Source organism: Engraulis encrasicolus, chromosome 17 (genome assembly GCF_034702125.1).
Source record: "Engraulis encrasicolus isolate BLACKSEA-1 chromosome 17, IST_EnEncr_1.0, whole genome shotgun sequence".
In the NCBI taxonomy this organism is placed as follows: Eukaryota; Metazoa; Chordata; class Actinopteri; order Clupeiformes; family Engraulidae; genus Engraulis; species Engraulis encrasicolus.
In genome coordinates, this window is record NC_085873.1 from 39,196,700 (window position 1) to 39,223,131 (window position 26,432).

At 44.3% G+C, this 26,432-nt stretch overlaps 1 protein-coding gene across 1 annotated transcript; it reads right to left on the bottom strand.

Moving 5' to 3' along the window:
• Positions 1-233: 233 nt before the first annotated feature.
• LOC134466862 (protein FAM117A-like) lies at positions 234-22,457 on the bottom strand. The gene is made up of 8 exons (XM_063220756.1): positions 21,916-22,457; positions 20,936-21,078; positions 14,494-14,586; positions 11,934-12,050; positions 8,739-8,861; positions 8,002-8,176; positions 6,216-6,426; positions 234-3,713 (listed from the first exon to the last, which is right to left on the bottom strand). The coding sequence occupies exons 1-8, from the start codon at positions 22,040-22,042 to the stop codon at positions 3,521-3,523; spliced, it is 1,182 nt and encodes a 393-aa protein (XP_063076826.1). The 5' UTR covers positions 22,043-22,457; the 3' UTR covers positions 234-3,520.
• Between the last annotated feature and the right edge of the window lie 3,975 nt (positions 22,458-26,432).

Genomic DNA, 26,432 nt, shown 5'->3' on the forward strand with positions numbered 1-26,432 from the left:
TGCAGCCAATCACAACACCAGGAAGACACGCACAGCTATGGCTGCGCTTCCAGTGGTTTCCTGATGTGCTCTGAGATCACAATCCCAGCCTACATACTCACTGGAATGGAATTAGAAAGGAATTATAGATTAAACTGGTCATCATGGCATGTATGTAAACAGTGACACAGTTTACTACCGAGCCCAACGAAAAAAATAAAGGAAAACAAACACACATACACACACAGAACAAATTCATTAAAAAATGATCTTTATGATGTCAAAAAGGATTTTTTTTTTTACAAGAACAGCATCACTTAGATAAATGTAACAAAATGTTCCCAAGTGAATAATCTAAACACAAGTGTAATTTGATTATTTAGAGCAAATAAAACATTTAAACAGCGGATGACAAAAACAAATGAAAAGAAAGTATAATCTAAGTGCGTGTGACGAGCATGGTGCTGCCATTTTGCCGTTTTCATACAACCCTAACTGATCGTAGCTTATGCAGACAGTAACAACAATCATCTGTCCAAGTTTAGTTTTTTTTTTACATTTTTTTTGCATTTTTCCTTTTTTTTTTGCAAATGTAAAAAAATATGTAAATTCAAGTAGAATACAGGAATGAACGCAAACATGACCAACTAAAAAAAGTGCAAACATCTTAGTACAAATGCATCTATCTACCCTGTAACAAAAAAGAAAGAAAGAAAGAAAAAGACAAACTCATCTTTGATATTGCGGAACAAAAACAATTGAGAGAAAACACTGTCTGATACACCACTATACGATGCCCTACCCATTTAAGGTAGTCATACAATTGGTATGGTCCAAAAACAAAAAACAAACAAAAAAGTCAAACATCCCTTTTCGAAATGAATAAATACCATATTTTTTAAATTAAGTGTGTATTATCATCATGTGGTCAACACCAATCAGTATATTGGTTTAAAACCCTTTGCACATCACTCAAAGAGGAGGTATCTTTGTACCACAAATGGGAAGGGGGTGGGGATGGAGAGGTGCGGGGGTAATGAAAGGGTTTGTGTCCGGGATAGGAGGAGGGGGGGCTTGGGTGTGATTTGGAGTGGGACGTGTACAGCAGTTTATGAGTCACGATGGCACCCTCTCTCCGGTTCATAATGTCAATGGAAGGAGAAAAAGAAGGGTGAGGTGTAGTTTAATGTTTGGGTGTTTGGACGGGACAATGGGATGGGGTTTAGGTTATGGTTGTCTTTTTGGGGTTAGGGGTCAGTGGAGAGAGGCAGGTCAGGTTGGGGAGTATAGGGGATTTGGGGTTGGGTGCCCACACCACAGCACTTCAGGAGCTGGGCTGCACTTTCAAGTCTTCACACCATCAAATGGAGAGAGGGAAAGAGGGAGGGGTTGGCGAGACCGGGCACGAACAGTAGTTCAACAGCTGTGTGTATACAAGTTCAAAAGGTCAACCCACCCCTGGGGCTGGCTACTCCACAAAGAGTTCAAAAGTTCAAGTTCAAGGACACTCATCCTCTAGTCATCCTAGTAGTGGAGCTGGGGAGCACAGAGTGGGAAGATGTGGGGTGCATTCCAATATGCACACTCTCAACCTCCACTTCTGCTTGTGGCCTCACCCCGCCTCCATGGAGAGAACAATAATAGAATTGTACTTTTGCAAGACATTGAATTAATTTGTCATCATCAGTGACCTCACCATGAGGTCATGAGCAGGCAAGTGAGCAAGGGAGGACGGGAGTCAGCATATTGGAATCCACCCATGGGATGCAAGTCAAACTTGTTTCTCCCATCTTTTCCTGTTGGTTGTGGCCTCCTGCCCGATAACGTTTTCAGGCCGACCAGGGGTCCGTTTCTCGATTCTTGTCGTTGCTAACCGTCTTAAGACCGTCTTACCGTTTACTTGGATTCAGTGGTGAGAGTCGCTGTCGAAAGAGTTGAGTCGCTCTTACAAAGGACTTTGCTAACGGCGATAGCAAAGACTCTTTCGAGAAACGGACCCCAGAGCGGTGCCGCTGCCTGTGCCCGCACCAGTTACGTTCGGCACTAAAGTGCTTACCTGCGAACCACCCGTGTTCATACTGGGCTGGGAACTTTTCCCGCACGGGACTGGGTTACCCGGATGAACCGGCAGTATTTTTTTTCGATTCACACCGCAAACCAACTTTCAGGTCCGCGGATGCTAAGATCTGCAGCGAGAACACACCGTACGTTTTGCTATAAAGGTGCAGGAGCGGGAACGGGCAGCGGCACGGTTCTCACTCGGCCTGAAAACGTTTGGGGGTGGGGGTGAGTGGTGGTGAGATAATGAGATATGAGCTTTTAATTGTTCCTTTGCAAGACCTTGAATAAAACTTAAAAATCATAAATGATGTTGACTCTTGCATCACCAGACCACAAGCACCAGGAAAGAAAAGGAGGAAGTAGTTTGGCTTACACCCTTGAATTGGGTCTTCATTGGTTCTTTCTAATATGCCAATTCCCGTCCTCCCTTGCCTCCTTGTGGTATAGAATAGTCCCCAAAAAGTTGTTGTGGAGGCAAGGCCGACAGCAGGGAAACTTTATCATTTTCTCCACAGTCAACGCCACAAGCACAGGTCGAGGATGGGAGTCAGCATATTGTAAAAGAACCAAACGTCATTCAGTGAGAGAATACCATATTATGAGAGTTGAGTACAACGGCCATACCACTTCAGTGAACGAGTGTTTGCCCGAGTACTGAAACCACAAACACACAGTGTTTGTATTGTGCATCTCGACAGCATATGCGTTAAGTGGAAGTGGGCTGTATTTCATGACGAGGGAATATCCAATCATAGTCTCAAATCTTGTCAATGATTTTGTGAGTTGATTTCAAATCGTTTTTTGTTTGTTTGTCGTCTTAATTGTTTTTTTACTTCATACATTCGTTAATGTTTGATAAGCAAGTTGTTACATCATATGCTTTGGTGCCGTTACGACTTTGGCTGGAGAACTTCGTTGAAAAAGACAACTACCACCATTTGATAAGCCCAATGTGGCCCCCCTTTCTACATGTACCATTATATTGCGCCCCCTGTAGGTGCCCGTTATGTACCCACGTAGTAGTGCCCTTGCTATGTGACCCATACCCATGGCAACACGTCATTCCTTTGGGCAGAAATACAACACAAAAATACATAAATACATACAACACGCGCACAAGCATGTACACACACACACACACACGCACGCACAAACACACGCACGCACGCACGCACAAACACACGCACACCTATGGCCAGTTGGTTGATAACCCCATTGTATCAGGTCCAAGAGGAGGAAAACAAAACAAAAAAATACACAAAACAAACAAAAATATATGAAAGAAAAGAACACATACACCCTTGAAAGATTGAAACAGTTGATGAAAGGGTAGACTGCGCTCACTTCTCCCTGAACTCACAGAGACAAAAAACACACAAACACATGCACATACACACCATACATACTATTGCTACCATACTTTACTCATCTCAAATGCCCTTATGTGGCGAATCTAACTCTCCTGCCATTGGTCCTGCAGTCAGGCGTGGGCGTTCCCGTCCCCAGTCTGGCCCGCCAGCGATAGGTTGCGAAACAGGAAGTCCACTGTGGTGGGTGGGAGGGGCTTGTGCTGATTGACAGGGCAGAAGGTGGAGTTTGTGCGAGGGGTGAAGTTGACCTTCTCTAGGTCCGGGCAGGAGGGGACGACGGGGGCTCGAGTCACATTGGACGACCTGAGAGAGAGAGAGAGAGAGAGAGAGAGAGAGAGAGAGAGAGAGAGAGAGAGAGAGAGAGATTATACCGATAGCAATGGTTATTTGACAGTGCCAAATGTGACCAATTGGGAAAAAAGATCCAGCTAAAATTTTGGTTAAAACACTGGGGAAACAATCAAATTCTAAAACATAAGAATTTTTTGGCTAGCTGTACAGTATTAGTCACATCAACAGCAAGATGTACACAGTTTGAACATTTAAAAAAAAAAAAACTTTTTTTTTAAAGGGGTCCTTGATTGTTGCTTCTCATTCACTGCCCAACGCGCATCACTGCAACGGTCTACAACATAACATAACCCTAGGACCGTGATTCTCAAGGGTTTTTGAACAGATGCACCCTTGATCTCTTCATAAGGTTGCCAATGCCCCCTTGACCTCGCAGCCCCCACCTTAGTTTTAAACGAATAACATGGACTCCCCTCCCACCCCCTTTCAGAGCCATAGTGTAGTGTAGTGTCGCACTGAAATATATACAATTATAACAATAATAGTATAATATTTAATTATTCAATTGTGTATTTTGTTGTGCTGTACTTTTCCGTCCAACCTGCCACGGCCCCCCTAGCAACTATAGAGGCCCCCCCAGGGGTCCCCTGCCCCCACTTTCAAAATCACTACTGTGGGACGTTTTTTTTTAAACAGATGCCAATGCTGAAACACTACCCTAGGATGTAAAGGGAACAGTATGCAGTACCCTCTATGCCCACAAGATGGCAGCAGTCATTACCAGCAGACAGCAGTGGGCTACAGATCGTGCCACTACCATATCGGTCAGCTCCCAGGCAACCTAAGGACAGATGGCTAGATGCATGACATCACCTCTCGTCTTACTGGTGTGTGTGTGTGTGTGTGTGTGTGTGTGTGTGTGCGTGCGTGCGTGTTTTGTCTTCCGGGAGTAGGGTTAATACTTTCAGTTCCCCCTCTATCAAATTCATTCAGCAGCTTGAGGGAAATTTGTCAAAACAGGGTTTGCGCAAACACTTCTGAGCTGTGTGTGTGTGAAGTGTCCTTTTCCTGCTATGCAGAGTTAAAGGGGAAGTCCAGTTTTTTGAACATTAAGGCCATTTTCTGAGTGGTCTGCAATGTTTTAGAGTCCCCCTCACCGTTTATTTCATGTTTGCTGCTGTCTCTGTTATTTGGCTGATTTGGATTTGATCTCAACCAGCTTTAGAATGGCCGTCTATGAGCACCTGCAACTCTGTTCTTAAAATCAACTTTAACATTTGTTTTCGAAAGTCTACAGCTCACAAAGTGGTTAGGGGTGTTCACTAGCAGTCCCTAACAAGTTTCAAGGCGAAATTTGGCTTCTGTCATTTTTTATTTGCCATTTTGTGAAAGAAAGTGAAAGTGAAAGTGAAACTTAATTTACAAATTGCTACATAAAACACACATAAAACATGACAGATGCCATATTTCGCTACAAAAATTGCTAAGGAACACCAGTGAATACTGTTGAACACTTGCTGAGTTGCATATTCTTCAAAACAAATGTTAAAGGTGATTTTAAGAACAGAGTTGCAGGTGCCCATAGACGGCCATTCTAAAGCTAGTTGAGATCAAATCCAAATCAGCCAAATAACAGAGACTGCAGCAATCATGAAATAAACGGTGAGGGGGACTCTAAAACATTGCAGACCACTCAGAAAATGGCCTTAATGTTAAAAAAACTGGACTTCTCCTTTAATGTGTGTTAGTCAGCATGTATTTGTGTCATCATTATGCAGAAACGAAAGCGTCAGCATGTGGCATATGTGGCATATGTGGCGTGTGTGCGTGGGTGTGCGTGTGTGTGTGTGTGTACGGTTTTATGTGGTTTGAGTCGTGTGTGCAAATCCTCACATATTTGCATTAATATAAAACATTGTATCCATTTGACATATTTCTGTTTGAATGGGTGTGTTGAGGTATGTGCATATGTGCACTTTGTACTCACAGTACTTCCTCACACAGTGTAAGAACTGTGTCAACGGTGTGTATGTGACATCCGTGTGTATTCATGCACGTGTGTATTAATGTGTGTGTGAATTTATTTGCACAGCATTACTCACACTTCCTCTCCTCCACCACCTGCATGCTGGGGTGTGTGCTCACCAGGGCTTGACATTGGCACCTGCCAACCGGCCCGATGCTGGTAAAACTCGGCAGAGGCTAGTAAAAATGTCAATCTCACTAGGCACTTTGACTGGCAAATTATTCTTTGGTGTGACTAATCATAGTAGTTGCATCAATTGCATGCAAGACTATTCTAAAAAACTAAAACATGATTTTTTTTTTACGTCAAACCCTGGTGCTCATGCAGGTTTGTGTCTGTGTAGGTGTACGTCTTAATGCATGCTTCCTATTTGCACACACGTCTTATTGCGTGTGTGTGTGTGTGCGTGTGTGTGTGTGTCTGTCTGTCTGTCTGTCTGTCTGTCTGTCTGTCTGCGCACGCACTCATATATGTCAGGTCATACTCACAGTACTTCTTCGCACACGGGCACCTTCTCGCAGCCCTCTGGCGGCTCCCTCTGGAAGCACACACTCTTGTTGGGCAGCGGGGACGAGGACAGCAGCACAGGGGACGGGGAGGCTGGAGGTGCAGGGGAGGAGAGAGGGGCCTTCCCTTCCCCAACACAGGAGATCGGAGCTGGGGCCGCAGACGGCACGTCACCCCCACTCCCACTCCCGCCTGGAAGACATGAATACAGATATTCAACAGTCTATTATTTAATGCATTTAAGCCTGATGCTGCATTCAGCCTCTTGAGATTTGAGGGTACGTCAACCCCACTCCCACTCCCAATCAGGCCTGGAAGACATGAATACAGACAGGGCTCTAAATTAATAGATCATTCTTTTGAAACCTGGTAGTCGGAAACCCCAACCTCCGCCTCCGCGAGAAAGTGCAAAAGAATGGGTACTCAACTCTGAGTACACAGAGTTTGTGTTTTGAAACCCAGAGTTCATTCAACATTCGTTTTTTCCCCCCAGACATTTGTACTGTTTCCAGGTGTTGCAATAGAACACATTTACCAATGAATGTCGGGAGTTTCAAAAGAATGAGCCACAACAGCAGCCAACTGGCCAAATGCAGGAGAAATTTCAGTTTGGCTGGTATAAAAAAAACACCTTTCTAGCCACTTTGACCCATTAGAGCAGTGTTTCTCAACCTTTTTTTAGGCAAGGCTCCCTTTCAATTCATGAAAAATTTCAAGGCACCCCAAACCAACAAGCCATAACATGGCATTGCATCCGATACCACACAGGCTTAGAAAAGTAGCACATTTGGAGACGTCACACGACCTACGTTCGAAGTTGCAGCTGACTGGGGCGACCTATATTTACACTATTGTGCGTAAATGGAAAATGAAAGATTCCACTGACTGGCATTAACTTAAATGTAGACAAATATGCATTATATTACATAATGAGTGTGTGTTTGGCTAGTAAGAGTAACGTCTGGCCCTGCCGTGGCTTGGTCGGCTGGGCACTGGACTGCTGTGCGGGCCACCCGGGTTCGATCCCGACCCTCCCCCGTCTTTCTCTCCCACTCATTTCATGTCCCACTCTTCACTGTGCTGTCTAACTTTAAAGTTGCCCCCCCCTTAATAACATCTACTAGCCATTTCGGTCCCGAGCATGGCTACTCTTGTTGGGCACCAAGGAGGAGGGAAGAAAGTCACTGACATTGCAGTCAGGTCGACCGAGAACCGTGCCGGTGCCTGTTCCCGCACCTAACCTAATCACGATCTTCACGATTTGCAAACATTTATTTTCTCCGCGAGCTGTGACAATGTGGACGTCAGCAGGTTTATCCGCGTAACACCATCAAGTGCGTAAAAGTTCAGAGCCCGATATGAATGTGGTGGTTCGCAGGTAAGCACTAAAGTGTCGAACGTAACTGGTGTATGTAGGCACTGGCACCTTTCTGGCCGGCCTGAAAGCAGTATGGCTGCATTCGAATATGCAGACTTCCGTCCTCCACTTGTGCTTGTGGCCTCGCGTTTTGCTGATGCTCGCCTCCGTGGAGAAAACTATTATGTTTCCCAGCTGTCATCCTAGCCACAACAATTTTTGGGGGACTGTCCTTAATTCACCAACCCGATTGCAAATGAGGAAATTACATTAGAATTGTGCTTTTGCAAGATATTGAGTTAATTTTCTGTCGTTGGTGACGTCATCATGAGGTCACAAGCAGGCAAGTGAGCAAGGGAGGACGGAGTTCTGCATATTGGAATCCACCCTGAGTGTTTGTATAGGCTCACCTCCGTCGGTGTCCTGTGTAAAGATGACAGGAGGAGGAGAGGGGAAGGTGATGTGTAGGGCTCCCGGTGACATGGAGGAGGAGAGGGAGGCGGAGGAGGAAGGAGAGGAGGAGGAGTAGATGCTGCCACTGCTGTAGGGGGGCACCGGACCACGCCGACCGTTAGGCACCAGGAACTAGAGAGAGAGAGAGAGAGAGAGAGAGAGAGAGAGAGAGAGAGAGAGAGAGAGAGAGAGAGAGAGAGAGAGAGAGAGAGAGAGAGAGAGAGAGAGAGAGAGAGAGAGAATAAAAATAAAAACAGACATTAAACTTTAAACAGAGTTTACTGAGGCACCAGGAACTAAAGACAGACAGACAGAGAGTGAGAGAGAGAGCACGAGAACGAGAGAGCACGAGAACGAGAGAGAGAGAACCAGAGAGCGAGAGAAGAGAAAAACTTTAAAGCGATACTGAGGCACCAGGAACTGCAGAGAGAGAGAGGGGAAAAACATGAAAAACAAAAATTTAAGTCAATACTGTGCCATTTATGGAAATGAGCTTATTTTACACCTTCCCTTGTTAAATGATTCACTTAAACCTAAGTGAGAAGGTGTGTGTGAGTGTCCGTTGGTGTGTAGCTGGTGAGTGCTGTTTGAAGATGGTCTCGAGCTCCTGGTCAGTCTGCAGTAGTGAAAAGGATTGTTTGTGTGTCATGGAGCATGTGTGAGAGTGCGAGAAGGTGTGTGTGTGTGTCCTTACATCATTGGCGTGTAGCAGTGTCGAGTGCTGTTTGAAGATGGTCTCCAGCTCCTGGTCCAGTTTCTCCTCGCTGTGTCTCAGACGAGTGTGGACAGCACTCAGGGGGATGGGCACCGGCTGGCTCTGGGCAGAAGGAGACACATGAACACACACACACACACACACACACGTCAAGTCAACACAATACCAAAGAGGGTGGATGAAAGAAAGAGGATTCAAACTCTGCCTAACCCAATGCAAAAGCGTGTGCTCAAATTCGGTCTGCTAAAGGGACGTACACACACACACGCGCACGCGCACGCGCACGCGCACGCACACGTACACACGTCACTACTAGTTACTCGCTCAGCGAATGAAGTCAATAGAATGTCAATGTGTTCCAGCGAGACGAGCAGGCGAGTACTGTACAAGCGATGCGATGTGGGCGGATCCAGGGTTTAAAATATTTTAACTTCGAGCGAGGCGAGTAAGCGAGTAACCAATTGGAAAGCAGAGTTCGGGACTTCTCGCCTGTACAGTGGCAGTTAAAGCCGCGGGAACTTTCAGCGAACGTTCCGTGAGAGAGTGCCGAGTAGGCGAGCAAGCAAGAAGCTAGTAATGTGTGTGTGCGTAGCTTAAGGGGCCGTTGTCCCCTCCTTCTCTTTTTGTGGTGTTTGGACAAGTAGTGCGCTACCGCCATCTACAGCGCTGGGGGGTCTCTAAAGGTGTGTTCACCCGGCATCACATGGATACCGGAAAAGAACTAGCCTGAACTCTCGCTCTCTCTCTCTCTACAAGATCTCCAGGGGTGATAGTGAAAAAAAAATCCTGAGCCTGAACTTTTTTCCCTGCTCCAACAACAACGACAAGATACTGCATAGTGACGTAACGCAGGCCTATTTTGACACATTATTCAAATATTTAATAGCGAATAGTGTATGACCATTAGTCAAGCCTGAGAGTAGAATAAAACCCTGAACGAGTAACACTTTCCGAGATAAGAATAACATAATGGCTAATTATTATCAATGATGTCATCATGACGGGAGGCAAGTGGAGGAGGCAAGGTCACATATTGGGATGCACCCTCTCTCTCTCGCTCTCTCTCTCTCTACAAGATCTCTGACGATACCATGCAAGTACAGCATACTTGAACCCCAGACAATTGGCGGCGTAAAGAGCTGTACTGGGCAGAAAACTAGGAGTGGTAAAGCGCCTCATGATAAAAGCATTGTCGATGCCTGTGCAATGCATGTTTATTTGTGCTGGCAACTTAGGTGTCATTGCCTGCCTATCAATATCTACATCAGTACGTGGTTTGGAAATGATCAGATGTCTTTCAGAAGAGAAAGTTGACAGTGAGTGACCACAGTTTCATGCAGGGAATAACTCTGATCATAAGCCGCAGTAATCAGTTTGCACATGAGTCAAGCTTTTTATTCATTCCGAATGTGGCCGTGTTCCAGGACTATTCCACACGTGCAAACGGAACATTCTGGAACTTGGTTTTGATACGGTACTGGCAATATTCCGTATCAAGATTCAAGAAGTTTATCGCCATGTGAACACAGTTGATAGGAATTTGTTGTGGCACATCCCTAACTAGACATCAACAAGATAAAATGAACAAGACACACAACAGCAAATCACATCAGTATAAACAGAGAGAGAGGTTCCATTGGCCCATTGTTTCCGGGTTCTATTATTACAAGGGGGAGGGGGGGGGAATCCCCCTTTAAGCAGACCTAAGGACTGTTCTATTCCATGCTAGGAGTATTATGACACGCTCCTTTAGGCAGACCTGAACCTGGTCATGTTAGGTGCCCATAGCAACCTATTACACTGGCATATCTCTATATACATAAAGAATCTCTGGTATAAATATGGGCAGACAGACACAGAGACTTAAGTAAGTAGTAAGACCAGTAGTCATTGGAAACCACAATACACCATGCAGGTAGTAACTGTGCTCAGCAATCAAGGTGTACAAAGTGTGTGTGTGTGTGTGTGTGTGTGTGTGTGTGTGTGTGTGTGTGTGTGTGTGTGTGGTGTCAGTCACGGTGCTGGTTGAAAGTGGCATGTGAGAAAGAAGAAGCACTACCTCCCTTCCTGTTGCTTCACCCTGCACACTCTCTTCACTTCCTCTCTCTCTCTCTCTCTCGTGTGTGTGTGTGTGTGTGTGTGTGTGTGTGTGTGTGTGTGTGTGTGTGTGTGTGTGTGTGTGTGTGTGTGTGTGTGTGTGTGTGTGTGTGTGTGTGTGGACTCGTGTGAGCCCTTTCCGAAAACACTTCATGACCGTAAGCATCTTCTCTGGGGCTGTGTGTGTGTGTGTGTGTGTGTGTGTGTGTGTGTGTGTGTGTGTGTGTGTGTGTGTGTGTGCGCGTGCGCGTGTGCGCGTGCTTGTGCGTGCGCGCGCGCGTGCGCGCGTGCGCGCGTGCGAGCGAGCGTGCTTACACCCTAATGCGGTCTGTCAGTTTAAAGCTCATAGCAGTCATCTTCCGTGGAAGACAGCGTGTGACTATGTGTTTGTGAGTGTGGGTGTCTGTGTGTGTTCTGGTGACTGTGGGTGTCTGTGTGTGTTCTGGTGACTGTGTATGTGTGTGCGTGTGTGTTTGTGTGCGTGTGTATGTGCGTGTTCCCATGACTTGGCAAGTTCATAGTCAATTCCATTGAAACTGCAGGGAGAATCTATCAACTGTTTGGGCTGTTCGTTCCCTTCCAGGCTAGCATGAACAAGGGCCTGTTTCAAGTGTGGCTTTAAGTAAGCTTCTTGGCTTCAAAGTGGCATTTTTGGACTCACTTTGAAGTCACCGGACCAATGTGGCGCAGTAAAGTTCAATTGACTAAAGCAGTGATTTTCAAAGTATCGTCCACTGGTGGTCTACGAAAGAGCTCAAGTGGTCTGCAAGAGGATTTCTGCAAATGTGGATTACGTTTCCAAGACAAGCTGGTCCCAGTATGTTACAGGTGGTCCCTGAAAAAGGGCGTTTGAGCGTGATGTGCGAGATCTCTGGGCACCATCTCTGTATTTAATGTAGTAATACTTAATGCAGTAATAGCACCTGAGGAAGGTGTGTAAAGCTGAACTTCCTGATTTAAGTGAGTGCCTGGATCTTCTTCCGACCCAGACCTCTGGATGTTCCATTTGAGCGTGATGCGAGATCCCTGAGCACATCTCTGTTTTTAATGTAGTAATGCTTAAATAAGCAGTAGTACCTGGGGAAGAGGTGGTGAGAAGCTGTTTCCGGCCTGAGTGAGAGCATGGATCCTCCTGCGATCCAGACTGCCGCCCTGCACCACTGCACACGGCTGCTGCTGACGCTGCCTAGACACCTGGAGCAGAGAAAAATATATATTTTTTAACTTAGTAGTTTTTTCAACATTTGAGTGATTTTTGAAGAGCCATAAAAAATTGAGTTCTATGTCCATGTGAACAACAAACATACCAGATCAACGTGTTAGGCCCCACCCCCCATAAAACAACACAATTGACTCCATATCAAGTCTTTGGCACTGTGCCATACATTCTGAAAAGACTCGTTTTCAAGTCCATGGCACTCAAAGAGCTACATTGTCATTTTTAATAATATTTAGGAAATCGGCAGTCCATATCGACCATTTGCTTAAGGTGATGGAACGAAATCGGTATCAGCATCTGCCATTAAAAAACCTGCATTGGTCGAGTCTTAGTAAAGATACAGATGAAATGCATTACATTCTTGCACTTGCACGGTCTACAGATCAGTGATTGTCAAAATAGATTCATTAGTTACAATCCAGTGCCACATATTCCAAATAGCCTCGAGGCCACTTCAAAATTGAATTAGTACTCCAAGGGCCATACTAGGAACACAAAGGAGGCCTTTTCCCCTGCATTTTAGGCCTATATTGAAGGCGACCACCTTTACAACAGAACCCACCTTCACTAGGACCCCTGTAAATATAAAATTAATCGTATTAATTGTGCAGCTTTATAAAGAAATGTTAGAAATTACGTCATATTTGATGTGAAACTGTATAACATAGAAATGATGTCGGGGGCCGGATAAGGCCGGATAAGACCGCCTCAAGGGCCCTCGAGACAACGGCCCTCGAGACATAATTTCCCCACCCCTGCAATGAAATGTCAAAAGAGGTCAGTTAGTTTTGTCATGGAGTCCTTGGCAAAGCAGCAAGCAGAGGAAGTAGAGTAATACGGCTAAGACAACACAATGGCAGGGCTAGGGGTGTGCAAATGAATCGTCATGACGATGCATCGCGATTCTTGTTTTCCCGATAGACTGCATCGATTCATGACGCCAAAAATCGATTCTTTAATCATAACAAGAAAGTATGCACAGTGTTTGAAAAGGTCCTGCTTATAAACACTCCAAACTGAATAGCGCTTAGCGTTAGCGATTGCTAAGCACTTTTATTTGTAACTTTAACTTACAGTTGGAATAGTATCATGCTGTACTGTATGCAGATTGCATTAGTGACATTATTTTTGATTGCTTTGTGAATCCATCCTGTAAAATTGCGTCTTTGGCTGTAGCAAGTTAGCTAAACATGCTAGGTTACGAGACAACTAGCTCATTTATACGGAGGGAGACAGAGAGAAGAGGGGGCTTTTGATCCTGCTGCTGCGTGTGTGGGAGTGAGTGGGTGAGTGAGAGAGAGAGAGGCGCTTCTGATTGGATCAGCGCGAGTTTCAGATTAACCCCTGAAGTGCTGGGGAACAGCAAGTATTGGCTCCTGTAATATTGAGTTGGGGTTTTGGTTAAAATGTACCAGCAGTGAAAACAAGCAAATGAGCGAGAAATAATTCACTGCACATTCACTAACAGTCCATATCACATTTGAATTAAAAGTAACTTACTATGATATGATGCGTGTTATCCAAATAAATATCCACTCATGTTCTTGTATTTTGTGTCATTTTAACAAAATGATTTGGATGGGATTATTAAAAAAATGCTACTGTTTCAGTGCAGAGTAGATTATTATGACGGTGTTATATTGAGATTGGTGTGATTTGTAGCGGGAGCTGGAAAAAAAATTTTTTAAATGAATTCTACACAGCAACTGACAAGTAAGCTGTATCTTTACATATTTACTGAAGTTAATAAGTTTATATTTACTAAACAAGCAAATAAAAAGTCGCCCAAGCAACTTTTTTTTTTTTACTGAAGTAAATATTGCAATGCATCGCGATGCATCACAATGATGCAGGTATCGTGATGCATCGTGATATAATCGAATCGTGGCATGTGAATCGTGAATCGCATCGCATCGCGACCCCCTTGCCAATACCCACCCCTAGGCAGAGCTGGCTTAAAATATGTCTGAATTCCCCTCATCCGACACGTCATGCCTCAAACCTCATTATGCCACATCTTTGTGGAGGGAGACAGTTTAAATCAGGAAAAATGTGCCGCATCACACCTGTCATAGAGTAATCGTCTATATATGCACCTTAACATAACTACAGAAACACTGATAAGCGCAACATCTACAGCAGACCCAGTCGGCAACTCTGGCCCACCCATAAAACTGCACATTTTCCCCTCCGAATGCTCCATCCGTGGGTCGTGTGGTGCCAATCACTGCCAATTATGTGGCATATTAATTAGCCACTACATACAGCGGGTGGAGCAAACATGGGGGAAAACAAGCGGTTTCATGGGCAGGCCCAGAGTGGCCGACTGGGTCTATACAACAACTAAACGAACACACACAACTATCCAAGGACACTACGCGACCTCAGAAGGAGTTCAAAGGTCAAAGGTTAGGTTACCTCTTTGTGTGCTGCACTGCCCCATGATGCTGAGCGCTTGTGGAGGCCTCCTATTGGTCCGCCCTGCTGATGCTCCGCCCACGAGGCTGGAGTCTAGAGAGAAAGAGAAAGAGAAAGAGAAAGAGAAAGAGAGAGAGAGAGAGAGAGAGAGAGAGAGAGAGAGAGAGACAGACAGAGAAAGAGAAAGAGAAAGAGAAAGAGAGAGAGAGAGAGAGAGAGAGAGAGAGAGAGACAGAGAGATGCCATGAGTTTATAATGAAAATTAAGGGCAGATTTCAGTGACCACTTAATTTTGTAACCCAGCCATTTTTTTTCCAAGATCATCAACGTGTGACTGGTTTGAGTGTGCATGCCCATTGAGTCGTTAAGGAGACTGAGGAATGAAAGTTGATATTGCGAAACCTGCAAAACCATGGTGCGAACGTCAGACAGCACCAAACGCAACCCCTGACTGATGCAGGATCTTGAGATTATTGCAGACTAGGGCTGTAACGATATTGTATCGAACCGAGAAATCGTGATACACAGTGTCACGATACTGTATCGTGATACAAGGAGGCAGTATCGTGATACGCCTTTTTAGAGTTTTGATAAACATCAGCCCAGAAAACAACCACAGGATATGAGGTGATAGCGCTTCTAAGCATTGATTATTATATAGAAAGTTTTAATAATCATTAGTAGTCTCTTGTAACCTATTCTACCTATAAACGATCATAGTTTTTATTCAAATTAATGCAAATGTGAAATCGTGGGGTGTATCGAACCATAGGTCATGAATCGTGATACAAACCGAATCGTGAGTTGAGTGTATCGTTACAGCCCTATTGCAGACCCATAGGGCTCCTCCCCGCTCGTTTCAGACTTTCACAGGCGCCGAGCAGGTTTCCCGATTGCCTGAATGCATGATGGCCTTGATTGACAGGCGTTAAAGGGACGCCAGAAGAGGTGACGGACACCCACCGCCTTCTTCTCTCTCGCACCTCTTGTACATTCTTATTTTCATTCACACAACCACTCACCGTTTGCACACACATTCATGTTCTCCACATACTCGATTGTTAACATTATGTTTGACTCAATCTTTAATAAATGTGTACGTACACTTCATTCTGGTGTATTGGGCTTCCCTTTTCTGATGTGTGGGCCTTTGGGCAGAGTGTAACAAGATTGAAAAGGAAAGGAAGGCCAGAGAAGAGCAGGGTGTGATCAGGGTTGCCAGATGAGGCTGATGATTTTCAGCCCAAAAATTGCTCAAAACCCATGTGGAAGTACTAAACCCCGCCCAATTCTATTGATTTCTATGGCTTAAAATTGGCCGTTTTTTTCTGCTAAATGCCATTTTTACTCGCAGACGGCCATCCAAAGCAGCCCAATTGGGCGGGAAACCGCCCAATCTGGCAACACTGGGTGCGATGACAGCTTGGTCAAAGCCTCTGCTTTGCAGCCACCCTCACGCTTCCTTGGAGTTTTACAAACACGTCGCGGACCACGTTTGGTCATTATGACACGACTGCCCTGCCAGTGATGGTGGCACTTGTGTAGAATTGTGATGAGGCCCGCTGACTCAACAGTGCGAAATGACGACAAGACATTAGTCGTCTTTTGCAGCCAAGTTGCCAAGGAAATGTTGCTTTACAGTTATTACTTGGGAGTCATCTCAATGATGGTCACAGGGCAGTGATTGGCAATGTTTTTTTTTGTTTTTTTTTAAAGAGCTTAACACATTGACTCCCAAGTCACGTAAAAATATGTTTTTGCCTCCCATGCGTTGACTCCCAAAATGTAAAATTACGTTTTTACAGGTTTTTTTAATGGATTCTGAATCTACACATTCTAATGCACATTCTGTGTGATTTTCGTAATAATGTGATGAACAGAACTGACATAGATCATGAAAACACCTACAAAGTCAAAACTCCTACAAAGTCTGAATATTTCATCACCTGTGCATTTTATTACACAGTATTTGAGTTTTATTATAGCGAATCAAACCACTTCCTGATCACGTCACGTCTCAAGTTACTTCCTAGAGAATCAAAACATGTCCTGTCAGTGCCTTGCTACCTGGCCTATTCCTAAACATATGATGGAAGGATAAGGAGTTTTGCTGTCATCAAGATAGGTTTAAAATGGAAGGTTGTAATGACAACACATCAGGAAATAACCTAATTTTGGGCGAGTAGGCTACTTTGGCACGTCTACTTTTATCTACAGAACGAAAATTGCCAGTCAAGTGACATTAGCTAGTTAGCATTTCAGATGATGTGGCTCTGAACAATAGCCTAACCAGGTGATTTTTGCATCAAAATAGTTTACTTGGAAGCTACTGGAGTTGTTCTTCGGGCGTGAAAATGCATTTAGACCTGCAATTTAAACCCGTAGAGTCAAAAAGCGCACCCGTGACAAAAAAAGACTTTTTCTACGTTCGAATTCTGAAAAACTGTATTTCTACCTAAACCAATGCTTGCTTAGAGTTGAATAACTTTGTATGTTTTTACGGTTTGTTCCTAGTGTATTCCATTCCAGACAGCTGAGATTTTGGGCTTTCAACAACAAGCCCTGACATGTGTCTGCAGGTTTAAGACAAAATATTTGGTGGCTGTTCAAAAAATGACAAAAAAAATGATGAAATTGGCTGAGAGTCTAGAGCTAAAATTAAAAAAAAAACAGCTGGTATTCAATGTGTTAAGTTAGGTGACTTATCAGGAGATTTGGTCCTCAGTAGGTGACTACCAAACCAGTGCAGACTTAAAATAATAGACCAACATGTGTGCAAACTAAAAACCAAACTGGATTTTAATCAAAGGACGAACATAGCTGCATATACAGCCACTACGCGCGACTAACAACCAGCAAAATGTGCTTTCTCTATAATATGGCCCCGTTCAGGAGACAGAGCAAACAGAGGAATGAAAGTTGATATTGCAAAATCTTAATTTCCACCCATGGTGCAAATGTGTTGATATGGCTGTTGATGACTCATACAGCGACTTGCATCTTATATTCTTTTTTCCTCAACTGACCTGGGTTTCACGCTTCCCACACCCTGTGTTTTTTTTTTCCTCCCTTTTAAAGTGGTGGTTCGCTATTTTAGACATTAAGCCCTGTTTGTGTGACTTCTGGGGTGAAGTAGACATGTTCTCCTCACAATTTTGACATCTGGTGCTGAACGGAGCATTTGGGTATTCAAGACTGCAGCCCCCCCACCTTTACATTGACTCCAATGAAGCACTCAAGCAATCGATCATAAAATGGCATTAAACTTTCGTTTGCAGAGACATGAAACTCACCGAGTGGTCAGAGGTGGGCAGCGATACGTTGGCTCGAAAATCACCGCGAAATACGCTTCCAGAGAAGATATATTCATTATTGTCCGTCTTCATTGATTGACTAGTATTACTCCGCGCGACCGGAAATGGGGGTGCGTTTGTTTACGTTACTATCTATGGTTTGTATGCAAGCTGTAGTTTTTGTAGCCAGTCCCGCTCAAAGATAGCCGTTCTACCTCGCTCCTTAAACAACACACTATCGCTACCTACTGGCTGGATGTCTACTGCTATTCAACGGCGTCTGGGGAAAAATAGGTCCGCCAAATGCTAAACAACAGTTAGAAGGCATATTTTGCTGCAATTTTCGGGTCAATTTATCGCTGTCTACCACTGACCACACGGTGAGTTCCATGTTTTCTCGAACGAAAGTTTAATGCCATTTTATAATCGATTGCTTGAGTGCTCTATTGGAGTCAATGTAAAGGTGGGGGGGCTGCAGTCTTGGATACCCAAATGCTCCGTTCAGCACCAAATGTCAAAATTGTGATGAGAACATCTCTACTTCACCCCAGAAGTCACACAAACAGGGCTTAATGTCTAAAATAGCGAACTACCACTTTAAAATTGATTTTGAATTAACAAATAAACTAACTTGAGAATATGTGTAATTCCTTGTACAACAGATGAGAAGAAACGGGCAAAAATGAGAAAATTAGGGGTGGGCAATATGACGAAATCAAGAAATCGAGTACAAGATCGTCTCGAATCTGCCAAAGTGGATAAATTGTATAGATTGTCTTGCAGTGAGGATGTTTAGTAACAGTATCAGAGTGAGGTCTACTTACTTAGTGTTGTTGTCTTCACTTTTATTCTTTACATTATTGCACTCCAACATTTGAGGGTGTAAATATGTAGACAATGGGTTATTGTCAGGGACCAAAAAGAAATCAATAGGCCCGCCAAGAAATCTATGTTTTCAGGGGACCTTGTCACGGTGATGGGTGTTTGTTGGCAAAGTGGCTGCCATACCTATACAATGCTGGCGGAAACCGTGCCGTTTAAACAGTCAGTCAAATAAAAGGGTTTTTCTGATCAGGCAATCCTGATTCAAAGGTGGGTGGGTATAGTCTACGGCTCTGCACCAGACGTCAGCAGCTCTTGTCTGTGCATCTGCATCGCTAAGGGCTGCGTCTGCCAACACCTTTGTTGCTAGCTAGTTAGCAACCCAGTTGGTTGCCAATGGACAATTGTATTACAATGGACAATTGCTTAGCAATGCAGCTACGTTAGCAACTATGGTTTGGGAAACTGACCCTACTGTGTACACTGCGTGCATGCATGACTTTTTGGTGGTTGATTTGCAAATGAGCACGAACCTCTCGCACTGGAGCACCCTTGGGGAAACTTAAGACACACACACACACACACACACACACACACACACACACACACACACACACACACACGCACACGCACACACGCACACGCACACGCACACACACACACACACACACACACACACCACTGCAAGCTGCTTTGCATCAAAACACAAGGCCCACACCAACCAAACCCATCAGACGGTTAGTAAATTACAAATAATCATATCTGATGAGATCCATCTATCTGATTTTGGCATGCCAGGTCATGTTGCACTGCGGACAGAATTGAGCAAAGAGCAACCAAAAAAAAAAAAACACACAAAAATGGGCACATGTGTGTACACACGGAAACTATATTTAAACACCCTTCCTGCGATGGTGTAAGCTTAACACGGGCAGATGAGGTAGCAGACTTTAGCCACCATTAGTGATGAAAAGTAGTAAAGTACAGACTATAAGGGTCTAATAATCTTTAGAATTTGAATTACCATAGCATGCATTAGGAAGTTTATGTTTAACACATTGAATAATGAAAATGAAATTTTACATTTCTCTTTTCCATGCACTGACAACACAGTCCAGCAATCATAAAAAACGTTATGTCTTTGTCTCGAGGGGCAAAACTTTTTTGTTTTTTTGTTTTTTGCTAAAAAAAAAAAAAAAGCCACTGTTAAGTTTGTCACATCTCTTGAAATGAGGCATGTTAGAAAAGAACAGCTTGCACCCACTGAGCGCTTAGAACCCTGCCATTTAAATGAGCCATCAAGTGTGTAGCTGTAGCTTTTAACACAAACAGACTTGCAGCATCTAGTTAACGGTTGTTGCTGTATAAACCTCACAGTAAAGTAGTTGCCATAGGCCCCTGTAGCTGTGATGCTAAACCCCTGGCTGGACTGGAACCAATTATGACTTTGGCCTGGGCACTTTCCCACCGCCGCCGCCAGCTCTGTGTATACAAACAACAGCGTTTGTTTATTTGTGTTGTGTTTGTTTTTGTTTGCAAATCACCACTGACGGCTACACTGACAGCAGGTGCGGCTTGCTGTATTTCCCACGGCATCAATAGTCATTGAGCGTTTGGTTTTACGTCATGGTATGGCGTTAACCAATCTAGCAATGGAGGCTAGAGACTATATAGAAGACCGCCGTTTAGTTCTAATGCTGAATCTAGGATACATGAGTCAAGTATTTGCAACTAACAGTCAGGTTTTATTCAAGTTTTGTGCACCACTGCTATGCATTTGCTGTAATGCTTCTTGACTGTATGCTCACTCCAGAGAACATGCTTATTTTAGATTAATGCACACTGCAGTTATGCAAACATGTCAGTATTTCACTATTCGAATGATTTTTAAGGACAGCTTGGATGAGCAACTGGTTTCAAACAGCTTGTGTTACGAGCTTTGCTAGAATGTGTTGCTGTACAATGTTCTTTTTCCACACACTTTGGGTGTTGCCGTCGCTTCTGTACGTCTTTGTCCTCTTTTGTAAGTTGCTTTCAATGAAAGCATCTGCTAATATGTAATGTGTTGTGATGTAATCAGGCTCACAAGGATGTCTTTTTATGTGCTAGGGGTTCAATGGGGGCAGTCATGGCTCAATGGTTAGAGCGCTGGTCTTTAGATCAGAGGGTTGCAGGTTCAGATTTCGCCCTCATCACCAGCACGGTCATCCATGGCTGAGGTGCCCTTGCTCCAGGGCCTGTGACCAATACCCTGTACCTAAATAAAAGTGTCAGCTAAGTGTAATGTAATGCTATGCTTGCATTAAAACCTGATGCTGCATCCTCACCTGTGTGGCCTTGTCTTTGTAGTGTGTGGCATCTTTAGGCCAGTGCCCGTGCAGATATGGCCCCACAATGGCGTCCAGAGACGGGCTATGCTGTGCCGTCTGCCCGGTTAGGGAGCTCCAGAGCTGCTTCTCTGAGCCGGAGGCTGGGGGGCGAGAGATGCACAGTTATTATTAGCAGAAGAGCAATGCAAGGAGACGATTGCAAGTTCAACAGATCATGCATGCAAATCTGCAACCTTGCAACGACACTACCAGCTGGTGCACCCATACCTACCACACTTAGTTTGTGCTGCAGAAAAAACCGTGGTCTGTCGTATAAGGTCACAAGAAGTTGTTTACATAGATAATTTTAACCACCGTGAAACCACAACAACTCGACTTACCGTAGCTTATACTGGAGATGGAATATGATGTGGTAACCCATTTAACCCTGAGCAAACCTGACATGTGATGGAGGCTTTAACTGTTTCGCAAGCTGTACGTTTCCTTTTAATAGATGGACCGTATTTGACGTGTGCATTTATAATAACAAACATAAAGGAGTGATTTAACGATTTGTTTCAAATGTTTAATTCACACTTATATTTGAGCGCCATAGAAAAAGTTGGTGCACTGACGCACTGGACCTGCTAAAACGGCGGGCAACATGTGGGTCATATAACGATGCAATATTATATGACCATTCATGCAAACAAACAATGCATTGGAAAATAACGATGCAATTTCAAACAATGCAAGCCAACTTACTGTTCATGGCATCTTATGGTTGGTTATAGCCCATTCACAAGTTTAGTACAATAGATGAGTGGTACATTGTGCAAAATGAGCATATTGTGGGCTAAATTATAGACGACAGCTAGGTCCATAGTGCAGGGCACAATGACCTCTCTGGATGAGCCTGAGCTTAAGCAGACACAGAGGGTTGCAACACTGGTCAAGGTGCATTATTTGTTTTCAGTGCTTCAACATTTATACTTTACCTGACTTGGCATCTCTCAAAGTCGTCTGAGCCTTGTTGCTGTTGTTGAGCTGGAAGAGAACTGTCGCCTTCATCGGTTGCAGCCCAGAGCTGCCCCGGGCGACCCCGACTCCACCGCGGCTACACATCCCTCCCTCCCACGCATGGACCGACTACCAGACCAAAGTGCCGCTTGGTCTCTCGCTAGAAAAAAAAACCCAGCAAACTTCTAAGGACCAAGCCTAACTGTCACAAACCAAACTCTACAGAAAGTTTACTGGCGAGCTCATTTCAGTCGTCTGTTAAAAGGATAATTTACTGTTTCCTTTTGAATGCTAGCTATGTCGCTTGGCTGCCAGGCACTGCCGTTGCTACTCGAGAAGTTAGCAGGACTTGTTTTTCATTCTTCCAAAAGCTTCCTGATACCGACTTTGCCGAAATTTGCTAAATGTCCACAACCAAGGATATCACTATTGAACGTATATTGAATGGTTCCTAAAAAGGCTCTTAACAACTCTGGTAGTGAAGTGCGTAGAGTTTGCGCTCCTCTGAATGTGGCCCACACACATCCAACTTCTAAATGGAAATGACCATCTGCACGCGATAATCAATCCAAATGGGGGTGGGGGTGTCTGCTACTCAAAGTTTTGATTGGTAGTTGACAGCACTCTGTGCTCTCTCTATTGGACGGAACACCATCAATCCTACTGTAGGCTGTGAATCGATGAATGTAATGTATTAATCCTGAACGTGACCTGTTGCTTTTTATTTACTTGATAGAAATGTAGTTTCTGAAGTCTAAACAGCTTGTCCACTTCGGTTCATTTATTAAGACGCACGAGCATTAATTAGCAATCCTGTTGTGCCTTAATTTCCTTAAACTAAATAACAACGAAAGGCTTGCTTAAATCTTATATCATGCTTATCTAATATCAATACAAGTAGGCCTAAGCAACACGATTCATAGGCAGATATGATTACAATCAGCTGATAAGGCAAGTTCAGGGCTCACTTTAAAAGGCTAGGACTCATGAGAATCAAATCCATTCTGGCCCATTTCCCTTGGAGCCTGAATGTGCATTCATTGGGAGTCAGACAAATCACTACCAAGATGGAAAACATATGAAAGGTGAAAAAGAACTGAATTAGGTTAAACGTCTTGTCCAAGGTTCTTTCTTTGTGACGTGAACAGTCTTGGAATCACAATAACTTTCTTTCCTCATGTTGCAGCAATGGGCCCTGCATGGCACACTCTTCAACGCGTTTGGATGAGGTGAGGTGACATGTGTGACATGTGTGTGTGTGTGTGTGTGTGTGTGTGTGTGTGTGTGTGTGTGTGTGTGTGTGTGTGTGTGTGTGTGTGTGTGTGTGTGTGTGTGTGTGTGTGTGTGTGTGTGTGCTTGTGTGTTCATGTGTGGCAGCGAGTGGTGTGATATGGTGTGTGTGTGTGTGTGTGTGTGTGTGTGTGTGTGTGTGTGTGTGTGTGTGTGTGTGTGTGTGTGTGTGTGTGTGTGTGTGTGTGTGTGTGGCAGTGTGTGGCAGTGTGTGGCAGCGGTTGGTGTGACATGGTGTGTGTGTGTGTGTGGCGTGGGGCAGCGTGCATCATGGGAGATAACCGCTGCCATTGGGCTGTGGAATGGGAGGGGAAAGTGAAGTGGGCTGTGGGAAGCAACAAGGCACGTGGAGATAAAACTATGAATGAGTGTGTGTGTGTGTGTGTGTGTGTGTGTGTGTGTGTGTGTGTGTGTGTGTGTGTGTGTGTGTGTGTGTGTGTGTGTGTGTGTGTGTGTTTGTGTGTTCGGTACGAGGGGTGTGTGTGTGTGTGTGTGTGTGTGTGTGTGTGTGTGTGTGTGTGTGTGTGTGTGTGTGTGTGTGTGTGTGTGTGTGTGTGTGTGTGTGTGTGTTGGGGGGTCCCATTTTGAGGATGTGGATGTGCTGAAACAGCTGCAGAGTACAGGAGCTGTATGCATGGGCAGGGCTCAGAAACTGAGAAGCAGACTGAGTCTTTCAGAGGCACACACCGTGTGTGTGTGTGTGTGTGTGTTTCTGTGTGTGTGTGTGTGTGTGTGTGTGTGAGTGAGTGAGTGAGTGAGAGAGAGAGAGAGAGAGAGAGAGAAACAAAACCACACCCAACGATATACTGTACGCCCTCTGACTGCATGTGCAGGGACGGTTATTTATATACAGTTTGTATTATTGTTTTCGCCTTTATTTGATAGGACAGTTGGAGATGGTGACAGGAAGCGAGTGGGAGGTGGGGGAGGATCGGCAAATGACCCGGCCGGAATCGAACCCGGGTTGCTGGCGTAGTAACCACGTGTCCTATCGTTGGGCCATGGCAGGGCCAAGCAGGGCCTGTCCTAGTCAGTTTGGTGCCCTAGGAGAAAAATGCTTTTTGTGCATTTAAAAATTGGCTGGCGTAATCAGAGGGTTGTATATATCGTATGGTCATATATATCGTATAAATGGGCCTTGACGTCAAAAAGGTTAAGAATCCCTGGTATAGATCAAGCACAGTTGATTTTAGCTGATCTATAGTAAGGTCACCAAATTCCGCCCACTTCACTGATCACTTCACTGAAAACGTGATAATGTCACTATTTCAAACACTATTTAATTATGCTATCGTATATTTTTGGATAGCGGCAACTGTGTAGATGAGGTAATGAGCAATATTACCGGTAGCTAACATTGGTAGCCCTTTCTATCGTAATTTGGCGACAACGTCCAGCATGTCCACAGTCTAGTTTCAGCACAATTCACCGGCGAAAGGCTCCCAATTCCGCCCGCTTGATTTCAGGTCACGTCGGTATTTCCGTTACTGTTTATTATTCCTTCATGCCATTTTGCTGATTTCGTTCACACTTGTAGTCCTGGCTTTACCGATGCAGGAACTGTGATTAGTTTGGTCGTTACTGTGGAAACGGTTGAATAATTTTGGTCCTAAAGCGAAACAGGGAAGCGGCCAGGACGAGTTTTTAGCCAGAATGTCGTCGTGAAATTAAAGTTCCATGCTGTCGTTACGACACCCTTCATTACAATGCTGTTTATGGCCGTTTGACTCGGTTTTAAATATCATCACCGTTTCAAATTGTAAGCATACAAACTCCGTATCATGTCGATATCCATTCCTGACTTAAATAGTGGATACATAAGTAACTATCATCACTTATAAGTAGGCGGGCGGAATTGGGAGACGGGCGGAATTAGGCGACTTGGCTATATATGAGCACAGCTGATCTATAGCACAGCTGATCTAGTTTTATTTAGCTTGATGTTTTGAAGGGGTATGCCACTATTTTGGGGCTTAATACAGTTAAAATCGTTGGCTGGGGTTTATAAAGGTGGTTAAGTGTCTTATTTAAGTAGATTTTTTGTAGCATGCTACACGGATCCATTGACTTTCACTAGCTTAGCGACATATTCCCTCTTTCAACTTGTCTTAAAGCAAGATAACGCTTAACATGAAAAATAAGACACTTTACCACCTTTATAAACCCCAGCCAACGATTTTAACTGTATTAAGCCCCAAAATAGTGGCATACCCCTTTAATTCTGTGGGACTTTTGGGCGCTAGTATGGTGCCCCTAAGACATTTGGCACCCTAGTCGACTTCATTGTCTGCCTATGCCTCACTGGCCCAATGGCCCTGTGTACATGCTACAGTATATTCACTCAAACCAGAGTAATCTTTCCCAATATCCATATAGTCCATCACTGTTACCCGTCCTGTCTTGCACTTTGTCAGTCTGTGAAATGTCAGTCCTGTTTATGTCTATATCTTGGCATGGTATAGAGAGAGAAATTCAATTTCATTTTCCTTGTATGACTTGTGCATATGAAGAAAGTGACAATAAAAGCTGACTTAACTGGACTTGACTTGAATTTAATTGTTTGTTTGTGGATAAAGTCACATCCTCATCCAACCTCCTTCCTTCTCATTTCAAGTAATTTCGAGAGTATCTACTAGACTAATGCTTGAGCTGGCCTTGCCCCAGGGCAGACTCCTGACATGATGTTTAGTTTAGTTTGTGTGTGTGTGTATACTCATTATTTACTCTTGAAAAAAATAAAACGAACCCCTCTTTGCAACTGCACTTGTTGTTCTGTATAACTCCTGCGCACTTTGTATTTCCTTGTGATGTTGGCTTGATGATGTCCTCTTTTGAAAGTCGCTTTTGGCTTTTGAAAGTCTGCCAAATGCAATGTAATGTAATATAATGTAATGTAATTTGCACCCATGACACCCTGGCAGGAAGGAGGTACAGTATAAGAATCGGCTCACTGCACAAGAATTGCAGATGCTGGAGACTCTTAATCCTGCTCAGGCCTAACTAGTCGTCCGTGACTGCTTGTGGATGATTTTTTTTTAAAGTGTGCGTGTGTTTGTGTGTGTGTGTGTGTGTGTGTGTGTGTGTGTGTGTGTGTGTGTGTGTGTGTGTGTGTGTGTGTGTGTGTGTGTGTGTGTGTGTGTGTGCGCGCGCAGGGCCGCTGACAGCTTTTGCTGGGCCCAGGACAAAGTCATCTGAATGGGCCCCC

Coding starts and splice junctions, on each gene's coding strand:
- LOC134466862 (XM_063220756.1), bottom strand. CDS start 22,042: ATGTGTAGCCGCGGTGGAGTCGGGGTCGCCCGGGGCAGCTCTGGGCTG. Junction 12,051..14,493: donor GCAGTGCAGCACACAAAGAG/GTAACCTAACCT, acceptor TCTCTGCTCCAG/GTGTCTAGGCAGCGTCAGCA. Junction 3,714..6,215: donor CCCGTGTGCGAAGAAGTACT/GTGAGTATGACC, acceptor TCTCTCTCTCAG/GTCGTCCAATGTGACTCGAG.